Source organism: Elgaria multicarinata, chromosome 8, assembly GCF_023053635.1.
Source record: "Elgaria multicarinata webbii isolate HBS135686 ecotype San Diego chromosome 8, rElgMul1.1.pri, whole genome shotgun sequence".
In the NCBI taxonomy this organism is placed as follows: domain Eukaryota; kingdom Metazoa; phylum Chordata; class Lepidosauria; order Squamata; family Anguidae; genus Elgaria; species Elgaria multicarinata.
In genome coordinates, this window is record NC_086178.1 from 80,715,819 (window position 1) to 80,733,718 (window position 17,900).

Below are 17,900 nucleotides of genomic sequence, written 5' to 3' on the forward strand. Positions count from 1 at the left end.
CTGAAGATTTAGTTCTGCCCTTACAATTCTGAGCCATGATCCTCTATATCTGACTGAAGTGAGAAGAGAGGCCTATGGAATCAAAATTCTAATTCACACTGGCACACAAGTGAAGCAAAGTAGGAGAAGTTATAGTGCCTCCAGGGCAAAGTATTCATTCAGTAGGACAACTCAATTGTCTCAAGTAGTCCAACCATGCGCGGGAAGGGAATTATGTTATCTGCTCTCCATGCTATATAGTACAAGCATGGAGAACCCATGGCCCTCCAGATGTTGTTGGACTATAAATCCCATCAGCTTTGACCATTGGCTATGCTGGCTAGGGCTAGTGGAAGCTGGCTTTCAACAACATCTACAGAACACCATGTGTTGCTGTCATGCTGGTCCTTCTACATGCCACTTATGCTAATTGTTACATATTTTGTACATTAGATTATTATTAATTTTATTTATTTATTTATTATATTTCTATACCGCCCAATAGCCGGAGCTCTCTGGGCGGTTCACAAAAATTAAAAACATTCAAAGTATAAAACAACAGTATAAAACCATAATATAAAATACAATATAAAAGCTCAACCAGATAAAAACAGCAGCAATGCAAAATTACAAATTTAAAATACCAAGTTAAAATTTATTTATAGACAGTTAAAATACTGGGAGAATAAAAAGGTCTTCACCTGGCGTCTAAAAGCATATAATGTACGTGCCAAGCGAACCTCCTTAGGGAGCTCATTCCACAGCCGGGGTGCCACAGCAGAGAAGGCCCTCCTCCTGGTAGCCACCTGCCTCACTTCCTTTGGCAGGGGCTCGCGGAGAAGGACCCCTGAGGATGACCTTAGGGTCCGGGCAGGTACATATGGGAGGAGGCGTTCCTTCAGATAACCTGGCCCCAAGCCGTTTAGGGCTTTAAATGTTAATACCAGCACTTTGAATCATTGAAGTTTAGATTAGATTAGATCAGTGTTGCTCAAGGAACACGAGTGGCTCCCAGTGCATTTTTACACAGGAAAATTATTCAGAACCAGAGGTTTCTTGGTTGTTTGCTGAAGCATTATCCAGTTTTTGTTCCTTGTTCGTGTGTTTGTTTTTAAAATACTTTGGAAGAAAAATAATCCAGCTGTGAAGTAGCAGCTTCAAAGAAACCCTTGCTATCTGCACAGTTCTCTCCCATGCATACATCCTGCATAATTATAAATAATCAAATTTCATATATGCATACTGGATGTTGGAGTTGCACATTTTTGTATCATCTGCTGGGTTAATAATTTAGAGTGGCGTGTTTATGTTAAAGTAGGTTACTGAACAGCATTTATAGCTACTACAAATCAAAGGGATGCACTGAGTTTCACATTAAATCTCTCCTTTTAATGATTGTGAAATTAGTTATACAAAGTAGAGACAGATGTTTTATTGCTGAATTCTCTACCTCCTGTTGCCCTGGGAGACAGATGCTTTGAACACAGAGAATGAATATGGAACATCAAAAGATACCACAGGCTGATGAACAGGGTGTCTCTCATGGCATGCTAGTTCTCAAGACTTATCAGGACTTACTACCAAAGCTGTGAAATTCCTGGCTCCGTCAAGTCAATGGACATTTTCGATGTGGAGCTATAGATTTTCCCTTCCATCAATCAAGAAAAAATATTGGTAGGGTTTTTAAAACCCCACAAAGTACACTCCAGGGACTCGCTGATAAACTCCAACTCAAGTCTGTATATTCACTCCCAAGTCATTCCAGATTGTGATCAGGGAACGCTACAGAGTGAACAGCTTTCACAGGTTAAAGCCTCCACACACAGCCACTACCAGCCAAAGCTGTTCCCATTGCCAGCCATTTTTAAAGGCATTTTGGCAGATATTAAAACAGGATATTTTATGGGGGTAGCACTATAGGATGTTAAATATCATTCTTTCCTCCTTTCACTCCTAAGTGTTCAAATATGATAACTGTCTGCATTTGCCAGCTAGGAGCAGAGATTTTAGGCTGTCGTTATCAAGTGTGGAGGCCGGGCTAGAGAAACTGCAGCTGGATTCCTTAGTTAGCTGGGATGCTGGCAGAGTCCAATGATGCAGTCCTGGATTCACAGAGTAGGGATTCTGGTTGCAGGCAGAGTTGGGGTTGCAGTTCATGGGGTCTTCATTCAGCAGGGAGTCCAAATGCACGGGGAGCTGGATGGGCCATTGGGCCAAACACTGGGTTGTGTGTGTTGTTTCTAGTGTCTTCCCTGGGCTGCTCTGAGCCTTTTAACTCCTGACACCAGGAGCTGGCAATTAGCTCCTTAGCTTTTGAGCTCTGGCAGCCTGCTGATTATTATTATTATTAATTACATTTATATCCTGCCTTTTTTCCTCCAAGGAACCCAAGGCATTGTACGTAATCCTCTTCTCCGTTTTTATCCTCACAACAACAACCCTGCGAGGTAGGTTGGGCTGAGAGTCTGAGACTGGCCCAAAGTCACCCAGTGGGTTTCCATGGCTGAGTGGGGACTAGAACCCGGATCTCTCGACTCCCAGTCCAACACCTTAGCCACTACACCACACTGGCTCTGAGGCTGATCCCTGACTCATTAACCTGCACTTAGCTGAGCCTCGTGAACCCCTTCATCATTGTCTGTCTCTGTTAAAGGGGCTTCAGCCAGGTCTTGCCTGCCCCCTGAAAGTGTGGGGTCCTGTTCAACTTGGCAGCTAGTCCTATCCCCAGGATCTGCTGTAGCTTGTTCTTCCCCTTTGTCCTCTGATGTTGAGGACTCTGGGGGAGGCATGACAATAGCACAGATAATATCAACATAAAATTGGAAGGAAAATGGTATCGTCAGGACAAGCATCCCAAACAGGATGCTTGGAATTGAACGCGTCTTTGTCCCTGTGTTGATCTTCTCTCAGTTCTCTCCTTTTCTTTGCTGACTAGACTGGGAGGGTGGGAAATTTATTTGCCCAGGAGCATGTGCACAGAATCTTGGGGTTATACCACTGCAGTTGCATCTTATGAGTATAGTTGGGTGGGTGTCATGACTCCTCGAGACTCAGGAAATGTCAGAATGGAAAGGGAATTGCTCTCAGTGCCAGCCAGCGAAGCTCCTCGTCTTGCTGCGATCTCCCTGGCCTGAGGATGTTGTGCTGCTGTCCTCAGTTTGAGGACTTGGCCTAGAAATGGAGTCAAGGTCTTCCCTGCACTGTTGGACGTATCGGCTGTTGAAGCATGCAAGGCACCTTTTAACTAAAAGAGTTGCTCCCGCTGGAGCTAGAGCAAACCACTCAGACTGAGTTGGCCCTATTTAGATATCAGTTTGGGATTGTCTGTTGCTGAAGCAAAGTTTGAGGTTACTCTATGAATCTCCAGCCTGAAGGCCACGTGGAGCTATCCAGGGTGCTGCTACCTAGAAGCTGAACTTTGCCTTGCCCTACTCGAAACTGAACATTGGTTTGTCTGGCTGGAACCTCAGTTCTTGGTCTAGATGCCCCTTGCCCCTGCCACCCAGGCTGGAACCCTGTCAGATGGGGACCATCTCCTGGGACAGAACAAATGGAAGCAATGCAGAATTGGGCTGTTAACTCAGCTCATCAGGCTGATAGGTATTGACAAAATCTTCTGTGAAACAACTGATCAGTAAAAAAAATCCCTATTGAGGTATGAGCAGATGAGGGAGTTCCACATATGGAATCGGAGTTCTTGTGCTTGTAAAGAACCACTGGGTCAACAAAAGGGTTGGCTCATACCAGTGATGTGCACATGCTTATGTATTGCTTATGGCTCATCACCGCTCTGACCATGTTACTCCACTTCTGAAATCTCTTCACTGGCTTCCAATTCACTTCAGAATCCAATATAAACTTCTCCTGTTGACCTTCAAAGCTTTTCACGGTCTAGCTCCTTCCTATCTCTCCTCTCTCATCTCACACTATTGCCCCGCTCGTGCTCTTCGCTCCTCTGATGCCATGTTTCTCGCCTGCCCAAGGGCCTCTACTTCCCTTGCTCGGCTTCGTCCATTTTCTTCTGCTGCCCCTTACGCCTGCAACGCTCTTCCAGAACACTTGAGATCTACAAGTTCAATCGCAGCTTTTAAAGCTCAGCTAAAAACCTTTCTCTTTCCTAAAGCTTTTAAAACTTGATGTTGTTTGGACTTTATACTGTTAGTTTTACCCTACCCTGTGCCTGTTTGCATTCTCTTCCCCTCCTTATTGTTTTACCATGATTTAATTAGAATGTAAGCTTAAGCGGCAGGGTCTTGCTATTTACTGTTTTACTCTGTACAGCACCATGTACATTGATGGTGCTATATAAATAAATAAATAATAATAATAATCATATGATCACTTGTCACTTGATGGCTTGCAACTGAACATGTGAATAGCCTCCAGTAAAAGGTATTGTATTTGAGGGGATCTGAAACTTCTGCCTAAAGGGCTAGAATAAGTTATAGTTTAGGGAAAATGTGTCTAAAAAGGTATTTTTTCAGGAGGCATTTGAAGGATGGTGTAGTGGCTAAGGTGTTGGACTGGGAGTTGGGAGATCCGGGTTCTAGTCCCCACTCAGACATGGAAACCCACTGGGTGACTTTGGGCCAGTCACAGACTCTCAGCCCAATCTACGTCACAGGGTTGTTGTGAGGATAACATGGAGATAACATGGAGAGGAGGAAGATTATGTACGCAACCTTGGGTTCCATGGAGGAAAAAAGGCAGGGTATAAATGTAATAAATAAATGTTACATTTTCCGCCTCCCAAACAACACAAGGGAGGGATTTCCAGAGGGTAGGTGCCGCTATGGAGTAGGCCCGCCATTGAGGTTCTTTGTGATGACATTCTGTTCGTCTTGGAATGAGAACATCCAAATTCTCACGGTTATGAACACCTTATTATCATAACCATTACCTCAGTTTTGTTGGGCTATTTGCCCAAGTTGGTAGTCTGTACATGTATAAAATAGAATTCTGGGCATTTGAGCCTAATCTTCACTTTTTCATATTGCTACTGCGGTTTGACGTGCATTGTCTTTGATTTGAAGAGTGCTCAGTATACTGAAGTATCTTAATGTGGTTATTTCTGGCCTCTGCCTAGTAAAAGATGTAAACTTTATAGGCGAGCAGTAGTATATGCATCTGAATCTTCTGTCAAATGCTATTTCACTGCATATATCTGCTGCTCTGTTTAAAGCAATAAGATTGACTAAAAGTAATAATTCAGTTTATATGTATTGATCCTGTATTTATTGCAAAGTAAAACATTCTTATCGGTTAGTAGAAGTTTATTGGTTTAGCCCTATGATCTTCCAAGGCAAGAAAAAAGGCAAGCATTCTCTATTGCCATCTCTTGGAGAGAAGAAGGAACAACTTCACAGTGTTCTTTAATGATGCAATGGCAGGAACCTTGGGATTGATTTTTTGGGGTGGGGTGGGGGGAACTGTCTGGATGGCCGAATTTTGCAGGTTCATCATAAGAAACGATAAAGAAATCTGAATTTCCCTAACCGAAGTATAAATCATACAAGTGTTATTTGCTTATTTTATTAGATCCAGTTTAGTTACTTTATCAATCAAAAACAACAAAGGCTAAGACATTTATTATGTCTTTAAGGTGCCGCTAGACTCTTTGGCTCTATTCAGATGTAATGATAAACTATAGTTTATGGTTATGGGGATGAACCTAGGTATACCCTGAGCTCATGTGCCCCCTCCCCTCTCTTCCATTGTTGTGGCAAGTAGGAGGAGATTGGAAGCTTTCACTTCCATTTTCAGTTAACCACAGCTGTTTATCTTAACTGTGGTTTACTGGAACAAGCTAGCTTTATAAACCAAGGTTTGAAATTGGTTCGTATCATTACAAATAGGTAAGCCTAACTCTGAACTGTGGTTAGTCGAAAGCAGAAGCAAGAGTTTCCACTCTCTTCACGGCCACCCTAGTGAGGGAAGCACGAGTCTAGGATGATATCTATATTACTAAAATGTATCATTATATCCAAATGAGGCCTCTTTTTTTTTACTGATTACCTATTAACACAGCTACCCTTCTGGGGGGTGGGGGTGGAAATCCCACAAGATGCAGGAACTATTTTTTCCCTTGCCTAACATCGAAGTTATTTTTTTTTTGTCACAAATAAATTGGGAAGGCTACTAGTATCCTTCTATCTTCAGGTGGATTGTTGTGACTGAATTTGAGAAGCCCTGTTCTGGAATACGAATAAACTCTTTAAAAATGGGGGGGGGGGATTAGGAAGCTGATGACACACATTTGCAGATTTACGTGACATACCCAGAAGCAACTCTACCACCGACTGACATCTGGAGGAAGCAGAAGGATGCAATGCTCTGAGGGAAGGGGACCTTCATTGAATCTTTCACATTTTTTATTGCTCCCACAACCAAAGGAATAGGCATCATTTCTTTGAACTCAATTGAATTGAATTGAACTAAACTTTGAACTAAATTGAATTAAATTGAAGCAGGATTGTTTAAGGTTTCACAGACATGAAGGGAGAAATATAAACTGTCAACGTGGGCTTTAATAAAAGAATGCCCCCAATCCAGCACTGATCGCATATTACAACTCATTCTCATCCACATTAAAAACTGCATCCAGGAAGTTCTATGTAGGCTGAATGAGGATCTTGGAATCCAGATTCCAGCTATACTTGTTTAAGGTACTTTGATGCGCAGATAATCCTTGCTGGATTAGGTCAAATAGGTTCTTCCCAAGTCATTATAAGATTTATTGTTGAAATCCACCCATGCTAAATTACCAAATATAGTTGACCCAATTGTACCGGTTTGTAATGCCTATTCCTCTGGCCTAATTGGAAAATGTCCTGCACTGTATTCCTGTGATATAGGGACTTCTGCATTGTTTCCTATCCATGAAGACCTTCTCCCAATGAGACGGCATTCAATTTAGGTTCTCACATCTACTGCTCTGAAACCACTTCTGTTTTCACAGAAACCTCTGGGAAACTAAACCCTTCTTTTCCTGGAAACCCATCACCTGACCTCAGCAGTTCTGCTGTTCCCCTAATCACATTTAACCTTCCAGCATATTAGGAAGTTGGATACTTAAAAATGGATTAGGAACACTCTGAAACTTCTAAACAAGGTTGGGAAAATAGGGAGGCATAGTTATTCACCTGGTTTGCACATAACAACGGAGTACAGATTAAGTATGGATTGTTGTTGAATCGTGGGAACTTTTGAAATGTACCAAATTTCCACATGTGTATTAAAATAGCAATTGAATAGGTTTTATAGCAGAGATGTTGAAGGGTTTTAAATGATGGTTAAGATGTTCCTATGAAAGCTTTAGCTGTTGGTCAGTACAGAAATGTAATATATAAATAAATAAGATAATTCACCTTCCTCTGAAATATCAAAGATGGGCACATCTAGATTAGGATATAATAAAATACAAAGAGTATAATTTAGGATGTGTGTCAGGTGTCACAACTGTAGGAGATACCTCTGCTATATTTGCATTTTCTGCAACAAATGGGTAATAGTACTATAAAATACATGAGTATTAGAAGTCATATTTACATCTGTGAAGCGTGGGCCAATTGGGTTACCCAGACATGTACACAGATGTTTAAAACCACATCTATATGTGCATACTTTACACACGTAAAATGTAGCGCTGATTTTAATGTGTTCTTAAGCATATGGTTAAATATCTTCCATTGGTTAAAAGTTATTAACTCTGAAAATGTTCCTGTTAAATTTGTATGATTTAAATATAATGGAAAGCTATTTAGGGAAAAGAAAATTAGAGGCTATAGTTATTCATTCTGTGTTTTGTAGTATTCCAAAATGGCTTATATCACTTATATTCTTTTAGTTTCATAAACGTAGCCCATATTGCACAAACATCTTATGCCATTCTGTTCTCCGCTCATTTTGTGCATTTGTTTGTGCACCTATTTCAGATGGCCCTGTCTCGGTTGGAATGAGTTTGGATATAGCAAGCATTGATACAATATCGGAAATAAACATGGTATGGTAGTATTTTAGACACTTTTCTTATTTCAGATTCATATTATATTAATTCTAATAGAAAAATATTCCATTCTTCTTTTGCTTCCAATATCTAGCTTGTGCCTTGATTTTCAGAATCTAATCATAATTAAAAATGACAACAAAGCAAAGAAATGAAAATAAAATCCACAAGCAAACATTCAGGCAGTATAACTAGGTACAAGTTATACACCTACAAATCCATCAAGGCTTCAATCCTATATGTATTTACCTGGGAGTAATCTCAATTGAAAGAGCCTCGTGTGGCGCAGAGCGGTAAAGCATTAGTTTCTGCAGCTGAAACTCTCCCCACGGCCTGAGTTCGATCCCAGCGGAAGCTGGTTTCAGGCAGCCGGCTCGGGTCGACTCAGCCTTCCATCCTCCTGAGGTTGGTAAAATGAGTACCCAGTTAGCTGGGGGAAAGGTAATAACGGCCGGCGGCAAACCACCCCGCTATAAGGCCTGCCAAGAAAACGTCAGTGAAAGTTGGTGTCCCTCCAAGAGTCAGTAATGACTCAGTGCTTGCACGAGAGGTTCCTTTCCTTTCCAATCTCAATTGAACTCAGTGAGACTTACTTCTGAGTAGACACATATAGAATTGTACTATATTAAAATGATATGCTTTAGTAGCTTTTAAGGTGCATTCATTTATCTCACTAGCTTGGAAGAATCCAAAATGTTCAGGTAATCTTAAATGTGGATAAATGCCAGTGTTATTTATATAAGAATCTATTGACTTTGTGGAGCACAGTTAATTTTAATTTCTTTGAACAAACTCAGATAATTGAGGTCATTCCACTGTTAAGCCAGGAATTTATGAGAGCAGTAAATTATTAGAAAATCCCACTGCTGTCAGTGTTGTGTTAATAAAAAAAAGCCCCTGTAGTTCTCAGCATTCCCTAGCCAGCCATGTTGGCTGGGGAATTCTGGGCATTGTAGGACTTTTTTCTGCCTAAACATGCATAGGGTTGTGCCCTGGGAAAATTTAGCCTGTGAATATTTTTGGAAAACATATTAATTTATTATAGCCTGCTCTTACATGGGGTCCAGGTGTCTTACAGCCAGATTATTGATCAGGTCCATATATGCTTAAGCATCGGATTTGGGTGAATCCCAAACTGATGTGGGCTGCTTTGGAGAAGTTCAGAAAATGTCCAAGACGAAGCAGTCTCCAAAGCAGTTCTGGGGGCCCTTGAAGCTTCATGAGGAAACAACGTACAGAGCAGGGGTGCGAACCTCAGGTCCACAGGCTGGATTTGGCATGCCAGACTCCCAATCTAGTCCTCTGGGGTTCCCCAAATGGCCACACTCCCTTTCTTCCAACCATCACCACTGGGTTGCTTTCTAGCCTTTTTACATTTCCCCCTATTTTAAAAGGTTGAAATACTTCTCTGAAAGTTTGGTGACTGGCAGGAAGACCTTTAAGCTCAAACATCCTGGTATTTTTGGTCCTCTACCTTCGGCCCCACCCATTTTGCCTTCAGTCCTTGGTCCTCAAGCTGAAAAAGATTTAACACTCCTGGTATAGAAGGAGTGCTGTTGACGGAGATGATTTTGAATCTTATCCCTCTTGCAACTGATACATACCTAGTCCTCCTCTATCTCTATCCTCTTCTATGAGGCAGACACTGCCAAACATTTTTTGTCTTCACAAACACGAGCATTTAGGGATCTTTCTTTTTAAAGATAAAACTGATGTTCTTTGGATCTTGGGAAGAATAATGCTGAGAGGCCTGACAGCACAATCCTATGCATGTTTCCTCAGAAGTAAGTCCTACTCCGTTTTATAAGCTTTTCTCATGCATAGGAGATGTCCGATCCTTTGCTTGAGGGCACAAATATAGCAATATAGATTTATAATCATTTTAATTGATTTTCTTTGCCCTTTCCCTATGACAATCTCTTCAAAACTTGGCTTAGGACGCAAATATCTCATGCAGCCAATAGAACGCACATCACTTAGCTGGTACTAAAGAATCATTGCAATGGGAGAATGAATAACAGTGGGGAAAATGCACAGGCTGTAACCGTGTAACTGACCATAGTCTGTGTGACTTCATTGCACAACTAACACGACAGTTCTGTGCCACCAGCGAGATGCAGAAATGGGAATGCGTTGAGGTGGCTTTGTGGGACTCTAACTTCCGAACATAGTAAATAACATATTCGGTAAAACAAGAAGGGAGAACTTGTCAATTACTTCTTTTAAAAAAATAAATAAATTGTGCTCTCCATTCCTAGGATTACACAGCTACCATATTCCTAAGACAACGATGGACGGATGAACGCCTTTGCTTTGAGGGTAATAAGAGCTTAAGCTTAGATGGCCGCCTTGTAGAAATGCTTTGGGTACCAGACACCTTTATAGTGGACTCAAAAAAGTCTTTTCTTCATGATATCACTGTTGAAAACCGTCTGATAAGAATATATCCCAATGGAACGGTCCTTTATGCCATACGGTACGTTTATGACTAAGACTGTGCCTTCACAAAGAGCTCTTGTTCACACTGCTACGATTCACTTTAATGACTAATATCCCTGATCCTGGTATTTGTTCTATATATGGGAGTTTTGGTGTCCACATGAAAATTTATTGATTGAATAATTGCATTTCTATACTGTCCAACAGCTCTCGGCGGTTCACAAAATATAAGAAAGAAAGAAATGAAATCCTCTCCATCCCCCCTTTCCCGTAAGGACTGCCCTATTCATTGTAATTTCCCATTGAAATTAATGGGAAAGCTTGCTTGTGAGAGAGATGTGGGTGCATTATGGAAACACAGTATGAAAATCGGATTTGGCTACATGATGATATCGTGGAGCAAGTTCAGGGGACAACGCTTCTTGCTGTCGCTCTGAATGGGCCAACACTTTCACCCCTATTCACAGCTTGCCTGAAAAATCCCCAGAAGAGTGCCATTTTTTGCGCTTACAGACGCTTTTTTTGGAAAAGGAGGTCACTTCTAAGATAGAAAGCTCTTTCGTGCAAGCATTTATAGTGTCAATGGCTATACCCAGAGCAGAAGAACTGAAAGGATGCGTTTTGAATTATGTTCATAATTTAGTTGTTTCTTTTAAAATGCTGTAATTTATCTTCAGGCTTTGGAAAATAAAGAAAAGAAATCTCAGATAAGCAAATGAAAGTGTCTAGTCCCGGTTTATAAATATGAAAGATTACTAAATTATTAAAATAAAATTCAGTGTAATTAATTTAAGAATATATTTACAATCTAAAAAATAGACGCAAGGGAATCAACAGAAGAAGGGGCAGAAAATGGATGCAGAGGAAAACAGGAAAAGATGCTAATTCAGTTACTCAGATATAGACTTTGGCCTAATCTAAACCAAGCAGGATATTGCACTATGAAAGCAGTATATAAAAGGCAGGAACCACACCAAGCAGAATATAGCGGTATGAAATCAGTATGTGGTATGTGTCAATGGGCCCCAACAGTTGTCAGTGCACTTCAATACTGCTATAAAGCACTAGTGTGGCTCCTACCTCTTATATACTGCTTTCATAGTGCAATATCCTGCTTGATGTAGATTAGGCCTTAGTTGCAGCAAGGTATCAGGACTAGGAATGTTTTTTTATTTATTTTTTATCTTCTTATTATTACTGCCAAAGCTTCTTGTAAAGCAGGCTGCACAAACTTAATTCAAAATATGCGTCCTCCCATATGAATCTGCTTAAGTTTAAGATGTCCAACATCCAACTCTATCCTAGATGAGATGGGTGGGCACAAGAAACAGGGAGTCTGTTTGCATGTTACGACGGCCCACTGTGGATTGATTTACCCATGGGGGCTGTTGTATCATACAAGGTGCCTGCAGCCTCCAGAAGCCACAACATGGCATGGAAGGGTGTCCAACACAAAACAGCAGCATCTGTGGGTAAATTAAGCAACCATGGGTTGTTGTGCCATGCAAACCAGGCCAGTGTCTCCTCAGTGGTGTTGTCAAACTTGTGAAATGGCTTCCCAATGATGATCTGCCATGCTCCCTCCCTCTTTGTTTTTGAGATGAAGACATTTTCATTCCAACAGGGCTTTAATGGCAATTATTACATTTTTAAAGACTTTTTTTAACTGCTGATTGCTGTTTTTAACTTTTATTGTTTAATTTCATTGTTTTATTGCACTGTCTTTGTTTTGAAGGATACTGGGGTTGTTGTTGTTTTACTGTTTTGTTTTTATTAGCTGTTCTGAAAAGCAGTGCATAAATAAATAAATCTGGGTCTTTGTTTTGCCTAGTTTTATTTTCATAGAACATCAGCCGATATTTCCCCCTAGCCATATGTTTTGCCTTTTTTTAAAAAAAGTAGCTCAAATAAGTAGGATAATTGGTTTCTATTTTTGGTGCTCAGTATTATGCATAGACGGTAACCATCTGCACTTTGCTTTTAAAGGATAACTACAACAGTTGCCTGTAGTATGGATTTGACTAAATACCCTATGGACAAACAGACGTGCACCTTGCAACTGGAAAGCTGTAAGTGATTTTATTGCTTCTGTAACAAAGGGGAAAACCTGGTAGACTCATCATTAGGCAGAGGGTGCTGTGCTGCTGGATGTACTGCTCCATTTCTCCATCCCGGTCGGCAGCAATACTATAAACATTTGAAGGGGGATGTGAGAATTGGTGATGTCACACATGTGCTGCTGACAACAGTGGTCAGAGCTCCACACTGCAATCTCCTAAGCAAGCAACAGCCATATAGGCTGCCACAGGCTAGTGATGAATCTCCACAGAAGCCACTTGATCCAGTGTGAGACATTCCAATGGAACTCCAGGCAACCTGCCTAGTTACCATTTGCAACTGGAGTTCTGACCACATAGTGGCGGTTTCTTGGTAGGAGCATATGAATTGGGCCTGAAGATACCGCCATATAGAGAATGTATGACCTGGTTCACACATAATGATAGCCCATGGGCTAAACAAACCATGAGCTGTTGGGGACAAATGGGAGAGAGTAAGTGCGCTGACTCCTGTGCACCTGCCACTTCTGTCTGTTCATAGCTTGTTGAGTGTGATGTATGCACCTGGAGTGTTGAGTTGTTTAGGGGCTAAACAGCCTAGTGGTTAACCCTACAGCTAACTATGGGTTAACCACTGCGTTGTTTAGCCCCTTAACAAACTAGTGCTCCAGGTTTTCATGTCATGCTCACGACGTATGACCCAGCCAATTAGCCTGTGGGCACATTTGGCATTTTTTAAAAGTGCTGTGGCTGCAAGCACAAAATGGCTGCTATAGGGTGTGTGCTCAGTCACAAAATGTTGGGAGTACCCTCTATCTACATTCTCTCTTTCTCACACACATGACACACAGAGAGAGAGAGAAAAGGGCAGAAACAGAGGGGAAAACAGAGAGTGGAAAGAGAGGAGGGAAACAGACAGAGAAGGAAGCACAGTGGCTCCAGTGTTCACTGTGTTGGAGACCCCCATAGCAGATAATAGTTGAACAGAATGCTATCTGGCTATACTTACATATGGAGTTTATTTTCTTTGTTGAGTTGACTTTTTAGAGTCTAAATTAAGCTTCAGAGACAGGGATACCCAGGTTTTATGTCCGATTGTGATATAACACTTCCACTCCAACATATGATAGTTTGTTGGAGTAGGAGTGAACCAAGGCAGTCCTTACCATTAGGCGGTGGACGCTTCAGACAGCAGATTTTGGGTGTTCTGAAAGATAGCACATTGTTAGTTATATAATTCATTATTATTGTAATATTACTGCAAGGGATGGGAACAGTAATACTGCAATAATAATGAATTGGATTACTGCTTCTGTGCTTTTCTGTCTTGCATGTCAAAATAATCGAGGACTATGCATCCTGACTTGGATAAGGCACCATTTGCTGTTCTACCTAAGGGAGCAAAATGTCTTGGGCTATCCCTGGAGTGAAAGAAGGGCTCAAGACCTTCTCCCCTCTTGTTCTCTCATTCTCTCATGTACCCAGCTTGAGAGGAGACTAAATCAGTTTCCTGTGATGTCCAAATGGGAAAACTTAACTAAACACTGCCTACATTTCTGGTTTGGAAGCTAGGATCAAAACATAGTTTGTAATCCTGGTTTGTAGGCCATGCTTAAACTTCTGTTTCCCAGTTCAGATGTCACAGAAAAAGTCAAGTCAGTGCATAAAAGACGGAGAGAAAGAGGAGGGGAAGAGGGAGCGCTGAAGCTCATAGTTTTTCCACTCCAAGTATTATGTCTGAACTGGGCTTTAGAATGTCTCAAGGAAAGTAGTACATAAATAAGATGAATAAATATTTAAAGCAGAGGAGCATTTCCTTGCTTGGTTGCATATGCCATCCCCGGAGCATTTTTCATATAGGGAGAAAAACAAACATTAGTGCGTATCTTATTGGCAAGGCCCCATGTTCAAATTTTGGCTTGTGACTTCACAGTCAAGCAAAGTAATTCTACATACAGTTCTTGGCTGTAATTCTGTGCAGAGTTAGATTCTCTAAATCCCATTAAGGAATGGGATGTAAGCAGTCCAAGTCTATGCAGGATTATAGTCTTTAGTTATTGAGGGAAATACTTAGACTCAACTCAAGGGTTCTAACAGTGTAAAATGGATGTGTTTCAGGTCAGATTCCTCCTTCCATCAAGCTGTGTCCCAATCTTGTATTGCATTCTAGGTTTTAAAGGGTGTGTGTTGATATATTACTGGCAGATAATAGCTGAGTGTTCCAGCTTAGTCTGAACTTCTGCCACCATTCATGCAAGTAAAACTCAATTGCACAATTATTCATAAAGTGAGCCATACATTTGTTTTTGTAAAACCAAGCAAATATTTATTGGATTTTTCCTCTATAGAATTCGACCTGTTATGGTCTCTAGAATGTCCAAGGCAACATTTGTATCCTTAGCAGAGTGTTGCATATCTATTCTAGACGCCTCCTCGGGACATGAAGTTTGTTCATAAAAAGTGACTCCATTTGCCCTCCCCCCCCCATTAAAAGTTGTAGTATCATAGCCAGTTTTATAAACACAACCATCTAATATAGGATATAAAAGAGGTGCAGAATCAGGAATGCTTCAAATGAGAGAAGTAAACAAAATAAGCTTTTAACCAAATAGCGACTTGTTGTGCAACTGTTCAAAATATTGAAAGGGCACAGGAGTTGTTTTTCTTGCCATTTGACTGTATTCACATTTTATCGCTTTTAACATTTTAACTGTTTCTATATATTTCATTGCTGTGAGCCACCTTACAGCAAATAACACTTGTAAAGGTAATAACTTGAAACTTGGCATCCATGATCTAGGTGATGAGGTCTACAATCCTGCAAAATTTCAAAATGATCCAATACAAATTGCCACAGCATGTTTAAAAGTGCTGAAAATTGAAAAATTGGACTTTTTACTCAAGCGGTGGCTCGGCATATCGTATATTTCAAATTTTGTGGGATTCTACTGATATACTTTATCCAGGCTTGTGGAAGAAGTGGGCGAATTGGTTTGGTGAAAGGCTGAGCAGCAGTTTTAAAATTATTAAGGTTTTCTGCCACCTGAAAGCGTATTGCGGCAACTGCTGGCAAAATTACGTTGGGCATGCTCAATTTCACTCTGAAGCTAAAATGCTGCCAATACACTCCAGTGTTTTGAATTCTACTGATCCTTTCAGCAATCTGACGGGGTGGGTGTGGGTGCGTATCAGGGAACTGTCAACTGAGATAACCGTGAGGTAATTTTGAAGCCTAAGGGAATCACTCTCACTGATTAAGAGAGGGTAGAAAACGAAAAAGCTGTGCTGGAATCCTGTGCAGGCTTATTCAATAGTTAGCTATTCTGAACATAGAGGCACAGATCTATACGTTTGTACACATCTATTCAGTTAATAACTTGTTTGTATATTGTTTTTTAGTTTGTGGTTTTGGGTTGGGTTTTTTTTAGAAATAAAATTCAATGATAAAGAAACCTGCCTGTTTAAGACCAGAATTAAGGTTATCTTATTTTAACTCAGGCTCCACACAGACAGGAAATTAGACTTTTAGGCTGATGCCTTAACATACGTGCCCTTTGACCAGTAATGATGTGGTGTAATATTAAAGCCAGAAAGCACGTTTTTTTTCACCAAAAGATCTTTGAATTTTTTTCCAGCTGAAATGAATAGGACAGTACATGCATAGGAGCAGTTTTAGTTTTAAAGTTTTATTCAGTGGGGCATGCATAGGACCAGTATTTGGTGAGATTGCATCCATAATGATAATTGGTTAACGGTTAGAATTTAATCAATGATTTCTATCTTTAAAAAATAATAATGAAGCTTACTGTTGAATTAAATTATGTACAATGCATTTTGCATCAACTATTTCTTCTACACAATTTAACAGAGCCCTGTAGTTATGCAGTTCCCTCAGGATTTCATTTGGGGAAGTAAAATAAATAAATAAATCCCTGTGCACCTGAAAACAAAGGATTTCAGAATGATACCATCTGTCATTCAAAAAGCATGCAAGTGTCTCCTGGCTGAATGAAGAGAAAACATAGTAATGCAATCAAAATGAGTCACATGACATTTGTTGTTTAGCTTTCCAGGGAGTAGGAGAAACATCACAAATAACTGAACTGGTCTCTCATTCTCCAATCCATTTCTGTCTGTCTGTGTTGGAGGATGGGGGTAGGGGAATAGCTGTTGTTGGATAAATAGTGTTGTCTTTTAGAGATATGCGGTGTGAGCTTGTCAAAACATTTGCTATGAATTAACAGAATTCCTAGCATCACAAAGATTAACTGGAAATAATGTGCACATTTGGAGGAAAGCAAGTAATATTGCCAAGTAACGCTTAATAAGAAGCAGATTATAAAAGGTTTGGGAAACACCATGACAAGCTTTCCTGTCATTTGCAGAATGCGATAATAATGGTTATGAGAGCTGATTTCTAAAATGGCAGCACTAAATCCAATTTTCAATGGAAATTTCATAGAACTTCACATTGTCCTAATACCATGTGCTACATTTTTAATGTCTGCTTATTTCAGATAAATAGGAATATTTCAGAGTAGGAACACAATAGCTCTTTCCCCATAGAATATATGTTTAGCACTAAGATCTTAAAACTGGGATTTACTATTGAAGTAAACTCAAATCAATTTCATTGGATGTGAGTGAATACATGATTTCAGCTGAAAGGAATATTTTCATGGCCTCTTTTGGATTCTTCAACCTTCTTCATTCCAGTATTTATTAGCACATTGATCTTAGGGTAGGGAAGCTTCTGAAACCAATTGGCTGAGCTGGTGTGATGACACAGAATGTTCATGGACATTCCAAATGCTCAGAGATCAAAGCTGCCGGAATACCTTCAGTCAGGAAAGGGAAGCTGTCAGTATAGCCTGGAATTAAAAAAAAAGAACATGGGTATTGTATATGGAAGTAGCTCTGTGGGAGGGAAATGGGCAGGGAACCAAGAGGGAAGCAGTTACCAAATGAACAGAGAAACAGGAAGGTGAAGGAAGGGATGGCTTAAGTATTTCGGACTTTTTCCTGGTTAAATAGCCAAATTCTGTAAGCTAAGAAATTATACCCAGAACTTTTTTTTAAAAAAAATAAACCTCTTTATTTTCAGGATTGAGGAAATGAGCAGAGGAGATGGGAAACTGAGGCAAGAAAGAGCCAGTGAGAGAAGGTGCCAAAGAGTCACAGGGCATGAGCTTGATAGGTCTTGAGTATAGTTCAGAACAGACCTGCTGTGACTGTCAGATGTGCATAGAAAGGGAGTTTGGCCTGTTGTAATTCCTCCCACCACTGCATTGTTGTGATTTGGCAGCCCCACAAGGACCAATAAGACAGTGAGGGGAGGGGTGAAGCTGGGAATAAGGAATACCTTTCACATGTAGCCAACTCTTTGGTTATCATCTTCTCTCCCTCTGTGTGTGCGTGCG

General features: G+C 40.5%; 1 protein-coding gene across 1 annotated transcript in view; it reads left to right on the forward strand.

Annotated features, from left to right (window-relative positions):
* LOC134402239 (gamma-aminobutyric acid receptor subunit pi-like) overlaps positions 1-17,900 on the forward strand; it is a 46,463-nt gene that overhangs the window by 6,586 nt on the left and 21,977 nt on the right. Inside the window, exons 3-5 of the mRNA XM_063131604.1 lie at positions 7,914-7,981; positions 10,243-10,460; positions 12,410-12,492. Coding sequence (XP_062987674.1) covers positions 7,914-7,981; positions 10,243-10,460; positions 12,410-12,492 — 369 coding nt within the window. The remainder of the gene's footprint in view (positions 1-7,913; positions 7,982-10,242; positions 10,461-12,409; positions 12,493-17,900) is intronic.